Source organism: Lycium barbarum, chromosome 1, assembly GCF_019175385.1.
Source record: "Lycium barbarum isolate Lr01 chromosome 1, ASM1917538v2, whole genome shotgun sequence".
NCBI classification, from domain to species: Eukaryota; Viridiplantae; Streptophyta; class Magnoliopsida; order Solanales; family Solanaceae; genus Lycium; species Lycium barbarum.
In genome coordinates this window covers 16,304,259-16,321,355 of record NC_083337.1, presented here as the reverse complement: position 1 = coordinate 16,321,355, position 17,097 = coordinate 16,304,259, and the positions used below count along the sequence as shown (strand labels likewise).

General features: G+C 34.7%; 1 protein-coding gene across 3 annotated transcripts; it reads left to right on the top strand.

The window, feature by feature from the left end:
* Positions 1–9,961: 9,961 nt before the first annotated feature.
* Positions 9,962–16,843, top strand: LOC132632522 (BTB/POZ domain-containing protein POB1-like). Of its 3 annotated transcripts, none has more exons than XM_060348489.1 (6): positions 9,962–10,380; positions 11,766–11,909; positions 12,841–12,962; positions 13,055–13,118; positions 13,430–13,709; positions 15,562–16,843. In XM_060348489.1, the coding sequence occupies exons 1-6, from the start codon at positions 9,978–9,980 to the stop codon at positions 16,373–16,375; spliced, it is 1,827 nt and encodes a 608-aa protein (XP_060204472.1). In that variant the 5' UTR covers positions 9,962–9,977; the 3' UTR covers positions 16,376–16,843. The 3 variants fall into 3 exon arrangements, with proteins under 3 accessions (XP_060204472.1, XP_060204481.1, XP_060204489.1); XM_060348498.1 differs by having other exon boundaries at positions 9,964–10,380; positions 11,787–11,909; XM_060348506.1 differs by lacking the exon at positions 9,962–10,380 and adding an exon at positions 10,506–11,517 and having other exon boundaries at positions 11,787–11,909.
* The last annotated feature ends 254 nt before the right edge of the window (positions 16,844–17,097 follow it).

Below are 17,097 nucleotides of genomic sequence, written 5' to 3'. Positions count from 1 at the left end.
TTTTTTTCTGAAAAAAAGGAAATGAAATAGGGGGGGGGGGGGGTATGCCCCTTTATCATTATTAAATGTTTTGGGCCGGGTCTCAGCCTGGTTTCGGCTGGACTCGGTCCAGACCTTAAGGAATTAAAAGGGACCCTTTTCTTTTGTATACATATATATGTATACTATGTATACATATAAAGATTACAATTGATCATATTTTAATTATAGATAAAATTGGAACATAATTATCTTATTAAAATAGTTTAAAACTTGGCCAAATTGTGTTAATGGGCCTAAAATTGCGAACATGGCCCTAATGGATTCTGATCGAACTAATTACTTCAATTATGGTCAAAATTTGGCCTTAATTGAATTTTAATTTAGCTGGTTATTTCAATTATGGCCATATTTGGCCTAATTAGCGGGTTTAAAATTAAATTTCATTAATGACCTTGATTAATTTAAACCAATGAATTTGGTTATTTCAATCAAGGCCATTAAGATGTTAATTTTACAAAAATGACCCCAATTTTCTTGAACCATGAATTGGTTAAATTAATTGTGGCCATACCAGAATAATTAAATAATTTAAACATCAATTTGCAATAAGGACCACTTAATTAAATAATTAAAACATCTATAGATAATTACAAATAAATTTTGACAAATCACACAATTATGCAAAATTAAAGATTAAAGAGTGAAATGGTCAATTAATTAAATTACTCAAACTCCATGGATTAAAGGGAATAAAGTATTTCCTAATTTTGATTTTTGACAATTTAACAATTAAATAATGATTATTATTTTAAAACAAAATGTCCTTTTTTCTTTGATTAAATCAAATAAGTATCTTACAAATGTCATAAAAAAATACCAATTAATTTCTAAACAACTTTGTGATGTCATGAAAAATCTTTCACCAATTTAAAGGAGCAAAGCATTGTTCTGAACAATTTATAAAAAAAATTATTTAAACCCTTTAAAGTGCATAGCTTATTTTATTTATTTTCCAAGGACTCTAAGTAATTAAAGTAAATTATGGGAGGTCAAAAATTAGGTGTCAACACCACTTGTCTGGCCATATCTCCTTTCAATGTCCTTCCACAATTGCTCAACAATTTTTGTATACATCACACTCTCTCTAATCTCAAGTTCTAAACTATTCAATATCCAGCTAAGCACCATGTCATTTGCCCTACACTAGGGTTCAAAATAAGAGGAGTGTTCATCTGGTCTTTTTAGAGTGCCATTAACAAGCCCGAACTTATTCTTACATGAAAGACCTAACAACATACTCCTCTTCCATCCACCATATCCAATACCATTGAATTAGAAATAACTAGAATGGTTCCTGGACAATCAGATGGGTGCAAGTAGTATGGGTGTAAAGATTCAACAGAAAATGGAGTGAAACCATCACTATGACTAGATGTGCCGGCATTTGCAGTCGCATTCGCTACATTAGCAACCGGAGTGGTATGAACTGGTGGTGTAACAATATTTGTATATGATAGTCAAACAGAAAAATCACAGCAATGTCGTATATATCAATATAGTCGGCACAATTAAGATGAAACCAACACAAATCAGATGAAAACTAGGGCACCAAATTGAGTATATGAAAACAATAGGAACAACAAAGAGAATACCGATTAATCACACTATCTGACCAGCAACAAATCGAGCAATTGATCAGAAATCCCCAATTTCTCGACTAAGAACAAAACAATCTTAGAAAACCCTAATTTTCATCGACAACTTCGATCCAATTTCAACAAACCTTAGCAAGGTTAACATCGATCGATAGAGGGGATAAAGAGATTTTCCGTATCTATAAAAATCTCGCTCTGATACCATGTAAGATGAAGAATTTGAAGAGAGGGTTGGAGAAGAGAGAGAAAGAGAAGAGCTTTTATTTCATCTTTACAAATAAACCAACCAAGTTTTACAATGTACAAAACACTATATATATACATACACACACACACACACACACGAGAAACAAGTGTAAAGTAAATGAAACTAATGGACCTAAGTGTATAAGTAGAAACTAAGTATCAACAACATCTCACAATTTGTATGTTATATACAGATCCTACACTCGAAACTTTGGGGTCTGTGATTATGTGAACCTGAATATCAAGCTGCAATCAGTAACAACTTCTACTATAAGCAATTGAATATGTTGGTGTGTATTATCCAACTTGAGGGGAGTGCATGAGAAGTATTGTAAATTGGTGTCTCAGTTATGACATTCAAATTCACCTATCCACATTATTAATTGCCCAGAAAAGGCTAGTAACTAAAATACATATTGTAAACACCAAATTCTCATCTTAATTTTTTCCTCTAGAAGCAAGCAATTGCAAGTAATACAGTGAAAACAAATAAACTAGAACAAATAAAATTGATGACAAGAAATAGAGTAAAAAACAAATTGTGTTCAACTTTTTCTTTCCCCAAAATTCTTTGAAAAATATGAAGAATATATTGTTGGAAACGTAAGGAGATAAAGCTACAAACCTTAAGACTAAGTTTGGTTTGCTTATGGTCAATCAAGTTTTTGACATCTCCAACGTAACCGCACCAAATGCACAATATTTTCCCACCTTCAATACCCGAACGTACAAAAGCGAGGAAGACGACGGAGGACAAATTGACGAAGACGCTTGAAAGTAGCGTTTAAAACTAGAAATACTGATACATAGCCTTGATAATGTTAGATTTGTGCACTTTTCTAGCAAAATTGATGTTGTAGCTGGGCAGCAAAGTTAGGGCATCAATATGGGCTTTGACGATAAAGGTTTTGAGGTAATTGATAGGCATTTACCATGGAAATGAATTAAAGGTTAACTCATTTAATGGCCATTTCTTTTAATTGCGGGAAAAGTGTAGTTTTTCTAGGCTAATGTGTATTGGTCACTGGTGCTTTGGTTTAAACAATACATTGCTGGCAATTACGCTATTACCACTAAAAATATTTTTTGTAGTAGTGAATGTAGAAATGTGCCTTAACTACCTTAGTGAAAACTCCTGTAAAGGGTCTTTCCTTGAAAATATCCCCGAACATCAAATTTATACAATGAGCCGCACATGGAGTCCAATATATATTCAGAAAAACTCCCTTCAACATAGCACTTGCTTTAACATTTTCAGTTGCATTATTTGTAACAACTTGAACAACATTCTTTACTCCAATCTTCTATATGGTACTCTGAACAAGGAGAACATCTTGATGGAATCAGTAGACAAGTCGCTTGCATCAACAGATTCAAGAAATAAGCTTTTGGAGAATTCACCAACACATTGATTATCATTTTTCCAGTTCTTGCTGACCATTTATCCATCATAATGCAACATCCGAAATGCTTCCATTCTACCCGATGATCCTTCACTATTTTTTATTTTTATTTTGTCTCTTCCACCTTTTTAGCTAGATATGAGTTACTAACTTCATGATAAGTGGGTAGTTTCATTCCTGCACCATACTGGCCTACGGCCTCAATGAAGGCTCCAAATGTGTCGATATAGTTGACACAATTGAAGGGGAGCCTGGGATCGTATATCCACCGTGAAAAAGCCGCAACTGCACGATCCCTCAAGATAGCCTTGGCATGGGCTTGCAAATTTTTCTTACCACTCGTCCTTGCATTATCTCCTGGCTTCTGCTGAAAGTAACAATCTAAAGGACCTTTCGTACCGGTTGATCCATAAGTTGAAAAGATTGTTACATTCTTTGCACGTTTTTGTGATTGTGAAGGAAGCGATAAATCAGCAGCTTCACCTTCTTCCGTTTCATCATCATCAAGATTAATCACATTTGCCTGATGAAACATTTGACGTTTTAGATCCTTTTTTCTTCGACATATTTTTTTATTTCTTCCCTCACATTCTCCGGGCATCTTAGACGGCATATAATGTTGCTATAAGTACCAATAAGATGTTGTTTGTGACGAAAGATGCCTCCTTTAGTTATCTTATCACAAAATAAACATATAATTGCGGTCTGATAGGTCTCACTAGCTTTTCTCCCATATTTCCAAGCCGGGTCGGACATTTTTAATCGATGTTCAGATTTTAAAAAAATTAATCAGGAACAAATAATTATTTCTCTTCAGCAATATACAAAATCAGTAGAGAACAGCAAAACAGATCCAAAAAATCAGCAAAACGGAGCAAAAAAATCAATAAAACAAAGCAGAAGAAAGAAATAAGAAGAAAGATGAAGAAAAGTAGAGCAGAAAACAGAGAAAAGAAGAGAGTAGAAAAAGAAAAAGGCATAATACATAAACAGGCCTTCAACTTTGGCTTCAACTAACAAATATGCCCTCCAACTTTGGGTGTGCACAAGTAGGCACCTCACCTTGTATGGTGTTTGGTTCGTATACATAAACAGACCCTCAAATTCGAGTAGTTGCTTCGTATAAAATTCAGCACATCTAGTATGGTGTTTGGTTATTATTTTACAATCCCATATAATAAAATATGTGTGGGGGAATCTTAGTAGATCAGTTACTTGGCTACCTGAACTAGTGAGGGTTCAATTCCCCATCCTGTAATCTCCTCCTCTATTTTCCCTTCCGATCTCTTAGTTTACCCCCTATTTAAAAAAAATAAAAAAACTTCATGTATATGAGACATGGGTAATTAAGTACATAAATAAAACATGTTTAACTACTCCATCTGTTTCAATTTATGTAAACCTATTACTAATTGGGGAGTTTGCAAGGTGGCTCTTTGACCACATTTTCTTTACAATTTTTCTAAATTATTTGAATTATAAGTTATCATGACTAATAGTATTTTTTATGTAGTTTCTAAATATGTAAATTTTATTTTTATAAACTTGAAAAATCTATATCAAATTTTACGGTCAAAGTTATAAAGTTTGACCCTCGTACTTTGAAAAGATTCACATAAATTGAACCGGTGGAATTATTATTTTGTGCAATGTAAAAAATAGAATAGAATAGCTAATACACATGATAACTAATCGTTATATAACTAGTCCACATATAATTAATACTTGGATAACTCTAACTAGCCACCAAACAACTCCTTAAAATGTCCTAAGTTTATTGGAGAGTTTGAAAAATAGTCTCAAAGAAAATGGTGAAAACAAATATAAGAAAAAGGAGCGTGGCTTCTGGGGCCAAATACAAGAAACATTAAAATGAGATGACCAATTCTTGTTGCAGATTCTTTTGTGATGGTTGGTAAGTGTTGACTCTCTTCATAATATTAACGGGAATTTTCATCATTAAGTACGCGACCCGTTCTTGGCCTTTTCTTCTTCTTCTTGTTATTATTTTGTTTCGATTCTTTTAGGGATGACAAAATCAACTTAGGTAAACATGACCCATCCAACTCTCTCATATTTGGGTTGATCATTGACCGTCCAATTATTAGCTTAACTCATTTCAACTCATAAAAAGTTGGCTGATATTCAATCCAAATTGACCCATGAGAAATTTATCTTTTTGCGCGGATTGTCCTTCAAAGGCATTGGTCTTTAATTTTTACGCCTCAAATTGCCGGTCTTTAATTTTTGCCTTCGCTTAAAAATGTGACCAAAAATATCCCAAAGTTCTGGGTTTGAATCCCCGCTCAGTAATAAAAAATCACAAGGCGAAAACTCTACCTTTTGCAAGGTAGATTTTTTTTTTCTTACGTGGCTGAGATTCTACATAAGTTAGGCCTTAAGGTCTAACTTTGCCTGAATAGGCATAATTTGCTACGAAATTCTGCCTTGCGAATTTTTTTTATACTATATTGTGGTTGCAATCAGAATCTCAAGGGTATTTTCGGCCACTTAAAGTGCTGAAGGGTAGCAGCTGCGGGTTTTCTTGTCATCAAAAAGAAAGAATTGGGTGGGTGGAGTTATGACCCATTTTTAAGCCCATCAATTTTAACACAAGAAACTAACCCGCCCATTTTGACCCTCCCAAATTCAACTCAACTGTCCATTTGACACCCCTAGTTTCTTTCAAATTTGACATAAAAATGAAGAAAGAATTATAAAATTGGGCCTATGAATAGCCTATTCATCAATAATTGTAAGTTCTCACTATTTATCGGCCTAAAATGATAATTTTAGGTGCAAATTCGAATTAATTGATATTGATTAGTTAATTTTGAATATCTAATGATTAATTTTTATAAAAGAAAAGCTTTGTCACTCTCATTTGGAATACGCATTTATTTTAATTGTTGTTTACTTATATTAAAATTCAAAGAAAAGTAAAAAGTAGATATTTTAGGACAAATGAAGAAAGCTTAGATAGAAAATTTATTTTAAAATGTCAAGTAATTTCGAAATATCCAAAAACAAAAGAGTGGCCGAACAAATAGAGACATTTGGAATAGAAATGAAACGTCATACTGTATCAGTTTATAAGCAATTAAGTTACTACTTATGAACAATTGACTAATATTTTTGGACAAATGGGATAGTTTAAAGAGAAAATATATCTTTAAAATGTCACGTTATTTAAAAACATCCGAAAACAAAAGAGTGGATCTAAACAATAGAGATATTTGGCATAGAAATGAAACATCGTGTAGGTTTATAAACAATTAATCTACTATTTGTGAACAAATTAAATTTTGCATTTGCTAAAAAAACACATATAATCTATTTTCAAACGTTCTAAATAAAAGAACAAAAAAAAAAAAAAGGTTTAACATAACCAATTCCACTAAGGGTGTGTTCGATATGGAGGAAAACATTTTTCAATTTTCTCATTTTCGTTTGGTCAATTTTTTTAAAATATATATTTTTAAAAACAAGTTCATTAAAAATGAAAAAATGACTTCCCTAATCAAAGTAGGGAAAATAAGTAAACAAGTGACATATCACCAACCACCCTATCACCATCCAACCCACCCGCCAGTGACCAAAACCCCAACCACTCCCACAACCCCACACACCAGCCCTCCACCACCCCTACCCCCACCACCACCACCACCCCCCAAAAAAATTTTTTTTTCTTAAAAAAAGTTTCAAAATGTTTTTTTTTTTTTTTTTTTGGTTTTTTACACCACCCACCCCCTTCCACCACCACCCCCTCCAAAAAGATTAATTTTTAAAAAAAATTGAAAAGTTTTATTTTTCCTACGAAAAAAATTCTCATTTTTTATTGTTTTTTTTTAAATAAAAGTAACATAAAATGTATGAAATAGCAAATATGAGAGGGGGTGTTGGGTGGAAGGGTTTGATGGAGGGGTGGTGTGGCGTAGGGGTGGGTGAAGATGAAGTGCTTTCGAGGGTGGTTGTTGGGTGGGGTTGGATTTGGTTGGGGTGGTGGGGGGGTGGGTGGTGGGGCTTGGGTGAGTATTTTTCGAAAAATGTTTTCTACCAATCAACCAAACATGAGAAAATAAGTAAGAAATTCACTTATTTTTTACTACCCATCCGAACATGAGAAAATAAGTAAAAATTCACTTATTTTTCAAGAACACGTTTTTTAGGAAAATATTTTTCTCCATACCGAACACACCCTAAATTTAAAATTGGGATATCACATTTTTCTCCCTTTGTCCATTTTTATTTATGTTGTATTGACTTGACACACCCCTTAAGGAGCCATAAATATAATGAAAATTATACTATATTACCCTTAATTATTACTAAGTCATATGTTGATTGAAATTAATAAAACATATTTTAAAAGTTGTGCAGTCATTACAATTTCTTGAATTCTCCAACTCAATAATTAATAATAAGGAAAACAAAAGTATAAAATTATAAAAATTATCTCTTGATTTTTAAAACTGAACAAGTAAAAATGTACATCTATTTTCAGTATACGATGGAAGGAGGGAGTAAGTTTTATAAGCAATTACGTAACTTAATATTTCTGAACAACTTAAATTTTGCATTTGCTTTAAAGTTTAAACACACATAATCTATTTCACCCATTGCAGTCTAGAAAAGAAAAAGGTTCTAACATAGCCAAGGGTTGAAAATAGCACCATGCATTAAATATCTCTTCCTGATATAATTATGAACCCACCATTATAAAGTTGTATGCTCAAATTTGCCTTTTCTCTCTCTCTTCTTCCTTTTTCTCTCACTACTAGTTTTAAATTCATCTGCAACTACTCGAATCTAAAGGTGTTATCTCCAATTTAATCTCAAACCACTTTAGGGTTTTTTCCATTGATAAAGAGTAGTTATGAAGGACGAAAATTTGGACCTATTCAACCCGAGAACGGCGGTAATGAACCCGGATTAGGGAAAACATCACTAATTGCTCTCAAAATATAAAATATTTACCCGCTCATGCGCCCTCCAAACTATTTTCGCCTTTACCCCCACTGGCTGAAAATATTTACCCGACATACCCTCGTGCAAAAACCTTACTTGGGTGATACCATCGCAGTATATTTATATATCACGATAGTATTATGGAAGACTAAAAGAAGCTTCATGATCCATCCCACTATATTTATATATCATGATGGTACCATGAACCTGAGGAGTGTCTCATTGAAGGACTGAAGCAGTGCTTCGTGATACCATCACGATATATGTATATAAGACGATGGTATCATAAAAAAAAATCGAAAAAAGTGTGTCATTTTTAATAAATGAACATGATCATTCATATAACGTTTTGGTATATTTATATCACGGTATCATCGAGGACTAAGAGAAAGACTGAAGCATCTTTCGTCATACCATCTTAGCGTATTTATATATCATGATGACATCATGAAGGACTAAGAGAAAGACTGAAAATCTTACATGATACCATCTCAGTATATTTATATAGCATGTTAGTATTATAATTGGGGTATCTCGGATAAATATTCTTAATTTTTTTTGGGGCACGAAAATAATGGAGGTATGAGTGGATAATTTTTTTTTAATTGTGTGGGCAGCCGTGATCTTTAACCCCCGGATTACTCCCCAACCCGTACCCGTGAACGCGATTTCGCTTTCGCCTTTAATGATAGCAACAAATATAGTTTCTAGTTACATAGCCAATTCCATTAACTTAAAAATTAGGATCTCACACTTTCAAATGTTTTATTAATATCTTATATACATATATTTATGGTTTTTAATGTTTTTTTCTCTTCATTTCATAATAAGTGGTGTTTTATCTTTTTAATTTTATCTTTATTTAAATAAATTAAGTTTTACATAATCAGGAAATTATTAAATAACTACGTACATCTTTTTCAAGGCACTTGATCTGACTAAGTTAGTAAAAATAATTCTTACCCCGTTCACTTTTAGTTATCCACTTTTAACTTTGCACGCCCTTTAAAAATTAATAAATGAAGTATATATTTTATCATAATACATATATCAATTGGTGTATAGTCTCAATAGACTTGAAAAATAATTTGAAAATGAGTAATTAATGTTAAGCGTAAAACAAGATTTTTTTTTATCTTTATCTAATGCTAAATCGGACAACTAAAAATGAAAATTTATTTTTAATATAATGGACAAGTAAAAATGAACGGAGAAAGTACCCAAACTAAATATACCACTTATTATGAACCGGAGGAAATATCATATACAAGTTTTATAAGCAATTAATATACTATTTCTGGACAACTTAAATTTTGCATTTGCTTAAAATACGCATTAATCTATTTTCACACATTCTAGAAAAGAAAAAGACAAAAAAAAAAAAAAAGGCAATGCGTTAAATACTCCCTTCGATCCAAAATAATTGAGGTTTTAACTTCAAAAAGTTGATCCAAAATAATTAATGTTTCACAAAATCAAGAAAATATTTATTTCTCTTCTCCAAATTTGTTCTTACACATTTACATATCCCTATAATAATTATGTTTAACTTAAAAAAAAAATCATAATTAAGTGTATATTAGTCAAAACCTCTCTTATTTTTTTTTTTTCTTTTAGAGTTAGTGAATTCTTAAATCATGTGATCAAGCTTAAAATCTCAATTATTTTAATATATCTTCCTTGGTCACGATATTATTATGAACCCACCATATATAATAGTTGTATGCCTTTTCTCTCTCTCTCTTCTTCTTTTTCTTATTCTCTCACTAGTTTTAAATTAAATTCATCTGCAACGACTCGAATCCACACATCTTATCTTCAGCAATTTAATCCCCCAAAACGAAACCACCTTAGGGTTTTTCCATTGATACTTATGAAGGATCAGAATTTGGACTTATTTGACCCGAGAACGGCAATAATGGACCCGGATTATTCCCCGACCCGTACCCGAGAACCCGATTTCGCTTTCGCCTTCAACGATAGCAACTTCTCTGATCGTGTCCTTCGGATCGAGATCCTAGGCGATTCAATCGACGGTTGTGATGATTCTAATAATGGATGTAATAGCCTTGCTGATTGGGCGCGTAATCGTAAACGCCGCCGTGAAGATTTTAAAAAGGAAAACGGTTAGTTTTTTAAGCATCTGTTGTAGCTGTAATTGGCTTTTTTAAGTGGCTATTTTTGTAACTTTGTGCTATTTTGGTGAATATATTCGGCGATTTATCTGTGAGCATTTTAGGAAGGAAAACGGTTAGTTTTTCATGCATCTGTGGTAGCTTTAATTGGATTTTTAAGTGGCTATTTTTGTAACTTTGTGCTATTTTGGTAAATATATTCCGCGATTTATCTGCGAGTATTTTAGGAAGGAAAACGGTTAGTTTTTCATGCATCTGTGGTAGCTTTAATTGGATTTTTTAAGTGGCTATTTTTGTAACTTTGTGCTATTTTGGTAAATATATTCCGAGATTTATCTGCGAGCATTTTAGGAAGGAAAACTGTTAGTTTTTCTTGCATCTGTGGTAGCTCTAATTGGATTTTTAACTGGCTATTTTTGTAACTTTGTGCTATTTTGGTAAATATATTCCGCGATTTATCTGTTAGCCTCGCTGAATGGGTGCGTAACTGTAAGGGCTGCCGTGAAGATTTTAAAAAGGAAAATGGTTAGTTTTTAAGCATATGTGGTGGCTTTGAGTGGGTTTATAAGTGGTTAATTTTGTAACTTTGTGCTATTTTGGTAAATATGTTCCGCGATTTATCTGTGAGCATTGACGAAGGAAAACGGTTAGTTTTCTCTGTCTGTGGTAGTTGTATTTGGATGTTTGAACGTCTAATTTTGTAAATATGGCTAATGTTGTGCTATTGTGGTTAAACGGTTAGTTTTTCCACCTATGGTATCTCCAATTTAATCCCCAAAACTCAAACCATGTTAGGGTTTTCCATATAGAGAAAAAAGAGTAAAATCGATAAAAGAGTAGTTATGAAGGATCCGAATTTGGACTTATTTAACCCGAGAACGGCAATAATGGACCCGGAATATTCCCCAACCAGTACCCGAGAACGGCAATAATGGACCCGGAATATTCCCCAACCAGTACCTGAGAACCCGATTTCGCGTTCGCCTTCAGTGATAGCAACTTCTCCGATCGTGTCCATCCTAGGTGATTCAATCGATGGTTGTGATGATTCTAACAATGGATGTAATAATCTCGCTGATTGGGCGTGTAACCGCAAACGCCGCCTTGAAGATTTTAAAAAGGAGAATGGTTAGTTTTTTTGCATCTATGGTAGCTTTAATTGGCTTTTTAAGTGTCTATTTTTGTAACTTTGTGCTATTGTGGTAAATATATTCCGCGATTTATCTGTGAGCCTAGCTGATTAGGCATGTAATCGTAAGGGAAGGGCAGCAAGGGACGGATAATATACAGTTTCTTCCCTTGCTATAAATGTTATGCACAATGATTAGACTTTTGCTCTTTCTTATGCTGGTGTGGGTTTTTCTGATGATAACCAGACATGTACCACTCGTTTGCAGCTTTGGATATCACAGCATGCCCTGAAGAACAGATAATAAGATGTAATCAAATTGATAGTGAAGATGCTGATACCGAAAATCAAGACGAATCAGTTGTTGCAATGATTGAAGAGCCAAACTCAGGTATTATAATAAAATTACTTTCTAAATTTCTTTTCTTTGTGCCCTGTTTCTTTTTGAACTCTTATGATTCTTAAACTTCTCTTTTATTTTCTTGAATTCTGTATGACTGCCAAATGTTATTCTGATAATTTTTCAAAAATAGAAAGGGTACAGAATATGAAACATGATTGCAATTCCTAGATATAGAAGGCTAGGCGATGGCTAACCTCTTAACAAATTTGACCCCAAAATGTGGGTGTTTTGCCCTAGTTTCGTGGACCAGTTTGGCACTTAAGGTGGTAGGTTTAAAAGGAAAATTTATAGCCATCATGTATTATCGTCTCTATTATGCTAGGCAGCTGCCATGTAGAGGGAATTTATGCAAGAGATTCAAAACTGTTCGTTCTGGCCTGCATAAGGAAATCAGATTGCTCATAAGCCAAAATTCAGTTATTTGAGTTGTATGTTAGAACTACTACTCTGGGCATGTATCTGTGTTGCATATAGCTTCTGTCAACTACTACTCTGGGCATGTATCTGTGTTCCATATAGCTTCTGTCAGTTATCATCGCATAGTGGAATAAATGTATGATGCAAGTAGTTTTGGAGATAAAAGCAGGGAAATTTCTGTAACCCGGACAAGAAATCTTGCTTCTAGTTACCAATGATGTTTGGCGTGTACCATCGGAGACTGAGGTTCAAATTCCTATGGAGCCAAAAAAGTTGAGTGATTACTTATCATCTATCTAAGCCTTGGTGGTTGGAGTTACCTGGTCTGCTGGTGGAAGGTAGCAGGTATTCGGTGGATTAGCTAAGGTGCAAGGCTACAAGCAAAGCTGGTCCGGATACTGCCACTATGAATAAAATAACTCTTGTTTCTAGCTTTCAGTCGTGAAAAATGGTAGTGTGCCATGGGCTGAAAAAGATGAACCATGTAATGTTTTCTGTGCAGGAGATGAAGCTGCTAATAGTGACGATTCAACTTGGAATTGTGATTCGCCAAGGGTTATAAGAGTTAAAACACTACACATTAGCTCCCCCATTTTAGCAGCCAAGAGTCCATTCTTCTACAAGGTAAACATTTCATTTTCACGTGTAAGCAGCTTCTGCGCTGTCTAGAATTGGTATTGGAAGTTTGAACCTGCTTTATGATGTAATTTATGCAGCTCTTCTCAAATGGGATGAGAGAGTCTGAGCAAAGACAAGTGACTCTACGTATTAATGCTTCAGGTATGTCACATCTGTGCTGTTGTTTGACGTTGATTACATAATGATCAATGAACTTCTGTTCAAATTAACGTGAGCAAGGTCTACCAAGTAATGAACGCAGTTTCCATTCATCTTGAATATGAGGAATTTCCAAATCATGGGGAGTTGAGATGCTTGTTCTGTTATATTCCAAGTATTTTGTATAGTGATATGCTGGATCTATGGTTTTGAAAATTGTGTATCAAATATTGTTACTTCATTTGAAGTGGCTTGAAAATCAGTATCACTTCTCGCGTAAAATTGATTTCTCTATATTTGTTCCCATGGAGCAGAGGAAGCTGCATTGATGGAGCTCCTCAATTTTATGTATAGCAATACGTTGACTACAAATACCGGGCCTGCTTTGCTGGATGTGCTCATGGCTGCTGATAAGTTTGAGGTTGCTTCTTGCATGAGGTATTGCAGCCGACTGCTACGTAATTTGCCTATGACTCCGGAGTCAGCTTTGCTTTATTTGGAGCTTCCCTCTAGTGTCCTGATGGCTGATGCAGTTCAGCCATTGACTGATGCAGCAAAACAATTCCTAGCCGCACGATACAAAGATATAACCAAGTTAGTTCCATTTATGCCTACCCCTTTTCCTTTTTCTTTTGTCTTTTAGTTTGTTATGCAGAACAGCTATAGGCGCAGCAATGACATTTAAATTTTAAATCTACAGAACCATTGTTTAGTATGCCTTTTTTTCCCCCCTTTCTTTTGAGGAATATTTCTGCTACCAGAATTTATTTCAGCCAATCTCAGCAGATGTTTCTGATAAGCAAAACTGGTAACTTTTCTATAATATTAGGGTAACATATTGGGAACTTTGTGAATTTTGTAAATCTAAAAGTTGCAACATAAGAATTTGACATAAGCAATTATAATAAAGAATATGTCAAGATCCCTACCATATATTCATATCTATCTATAAAAAAACATTTATGTTTCAACATCAGAAGGTTGTCAATGATGCATAACCGTTATGTTCATGTACTAGTAATTCATTTCAATTTGATAAGAGTAATATGTCATGAATTTTATAGCGTGTTGCTTTATCATCTTGTATGAAGGATTGATATGTATTACATTAGTAAAAGTTCTTATTGAAGCATCTCGTACTTGCTTGCTAAGTTACACGGACTCACCATTTTGGGTGTCGTCCCCATCCCGGATACGGAGGGGTGCGGGTGCGGGAACGGCAAACGTTCCGGATACGGTCAATCACATATGGATACTTTGACCGGAGTCCGTCAACAAATTTGGGGGAAAAATCTGAGATTTTGATTTCTCAAAATTAAAAATAAAACAGATTTAAGATAAGGAAAATGACATACCTTAAATATTATAGTACTTTTATCTCATGTTTGCTGCTTCATGGTTTAGATAAACCAAGAATACAAGGTTGTGTTGAGTTCGGATGGCAGAGAGAAGCAGTGATATAGATGGAGGGTTTGTTTTCGGCCTTGAATGGCTCTCTCTTTCTATCTTTAGGAAAGAATGAAAGACTGTGAAAGAGACGACCTAGAGGCTTGAAAACTTTGCTCTATAAAAGCTTGAAAAGGAAATTTGGGGAATATGAAGAAGACGACTGCTTACAGCTGGAGGAGACATGTAGTGGGCGTTTGGCCATAAAAATTATTCACTTTTTTCCGGAATTTTTTTTCACTTTTTTTACTTTTAGCGTTTGGCCTTAAAAATTATACACTTTTTTCCGGAGTTGTATTCCGGAATACTAAAGACAAGAAAAACTTCTTTTTCAAAAAAAAAATCACTTTTTTCACTTGTTTACACTACATTTCACCAAAAACTACAATTTCAAAAACTATGGCCAAACACAACTCCAACTCCAACTCCAACTCCAACTTCAAAAATTCCAAAAAAAGTGAAAAAGTTTTTGGTATTTATGTACAAGCTGAATTAGGACTCTTAAAAGTCTTAATTGTATTAACGTACAAAAATGATCCCTTTATTCTTCATATGTGCTATTTTTATCCCCTTTATTTTCCATTATATGCTACTTGTGACACAAAATTGAAAGGCACCTAATTATGCTATTTATAAATGTTTCTTTCTTATAGAATATAGGGATAATTTTAAAATTAATTATTAGCCTGTCAAATTTTTGATAATTAATTTAGATTTTTTAATCGCACAAAAGCACGGACATATTTGCTGGTTGAAACATAATAAAATTGACCCCTTTGTACAACTGATTATTCTTAGAACGTATTTTTTCATATGCCTTTTATATTTTTTCATATTTACAGCCGAATCCCCGCACCCGTATCCATAACTGGATACGCACCCCCGATTTAGATTTTGCCGAATTCGACACTCGAATCCGTACCCGTATCGGATACCCCACCCGAGTCCGTGTAACTTAGCTTGCCTGTGCTTGTTAATCAGCTCATTCATCTTTGCACAGGTTTCAAGAAGAGGTCATCAAGTTGCCTCTTGCTGGTATTGAGGCAATTTTGTCCAGTGATGACCTCCAGGTGGCATCAGAAGATGCAGTATATGACTTTGTCTTGAAGTGGACAAGGGCTCATTATCCCTTGATAGAGGACCGCCGAGAAGTTCTTAGTTCAAGACTCGGTCGTTGCATCCGTTACCCTTTCATGAGCTGCCGAAAGCTTCGGAAGGTTCTCACATGTAATGACTTCGAACATGAGTTTGCATCTAAGCTTGTGCTTGAGGCCCTCTTTTTTAAAGCCGAGGCCCCTCACCGCCAGCGAACTCAAGCTGCAGAAGAATCAGGCTCGACCAGTCGTCGTTTTGTGGAGCGTGCATACAAGTATCGGCCTGTTAAGGTGGTCGAGTTTGAACTTCCAAGGCAACAATGTATAGTCTACTTAGATCTTAAACGGGATGAATGTGCTAATCTTTTTCCATCTGGGAGAGTATATTCTCAAGCTTTTCATTTGGGTGGACAAGGGTTTTTCCTGTCCGCACATTGCAACATGGATCAGCAAAGCTCTTTCCATTGTTTCGGTCTCTTTCTGGGAATGCAAGAAAAGGGTTCAGTGACATTTGCAGTCGATTATGAATTTGCAGCAAGGACTAAACCAGCAGAGGAGTATGTCAGCAAATACAAAGGAAACTACACTTTTACTGGGGGTAAGGCAGTTGGCTATCGCAATTTATTTGCCATACCTTGGACTTCTTTCACGGCCGAGGACAGTCTCTATTTTATTAACGGCGTACTCCATCTCAGGGCTGAACTTACTATCAGGCACTGATTTTCTGATCTCCAGAGTGTCAATTACTACCGTTGTTTTGCTTATTAGCTGAGGCAAAGTCCCGGTCTTTTCTTGGAGTAAGGTTTAGGTGTCAGTACTAACTGTCATAGGTATTGAAACATTTTGTAATGTTATATCCTTTTGACCGTAGTTTATCCTTGTGCTCTCCAAAACATGAGGGGAAGGATGTAAATGGAATTCAGGGAGTGAGAGATGTTTATTGTTGTGACCTGTTTTAATGCAATACAAGCATGGAGGTTCTCCTGAACATTGTGAATAGGTTATGTTAACTTTCTTATGACCCGGTAGACAAATATATTGTAGCTGTGTATCAAAATCATTCTACTGAATTACTGTATTCCTTCTTAGCAAGTGATTAAACTAAATGGTGTGGTATGGTAAACGTTGTGATTGCTAAGCATTTTAGTGACTCATTCAGCAAGCTCTTATGTGATTTGGAATTCCTTTCTACTGGCCATTTCAGTGTTGAAGCATCTTTCTGGTTTAATTCTGCCATGGATTGCCTTAATTCATTTCTGCTTTCTGTCAATTGGACTTCCCCTTGTGCGTTATGGTATATTCTTTTGGTTTTCCATCCCGTGTTAGGTACTCATATGGAGGTCCGATAAAATCCAAATTCGCACCCCACATTGGAAGGCGGAGCACTCCCTAATAAAGGTGATTCAAACCCATGACCTCTGGTTATTGTTACTCCACCACAA

Excerpts from the sequence above, each read along its gene's own strand:
- LOC132632522 (XM_060348489.1), top strand. The coding sequence starts at position 9,978 with ATGCCTTTTCTCTCTCTCTCTTCTTCTTTTTCTTATTCTCTCACTAGT. Across the intron at positions 11,910-12,840 it reads GATTGAAGAGCCAAACTCAG|GAGATGAAGCTGCTAATAGT; the intron begins GTATTATAATAA and ends TTTTCTGTGCAG. Across the intron at positions 12,963-13,054 it reads AGAGTCCATTCTTCTACAAG|CTCTTCTCAAATGGGATGAG; the intron begins GTAAACATTTCA and ends TAATTTATGCAG.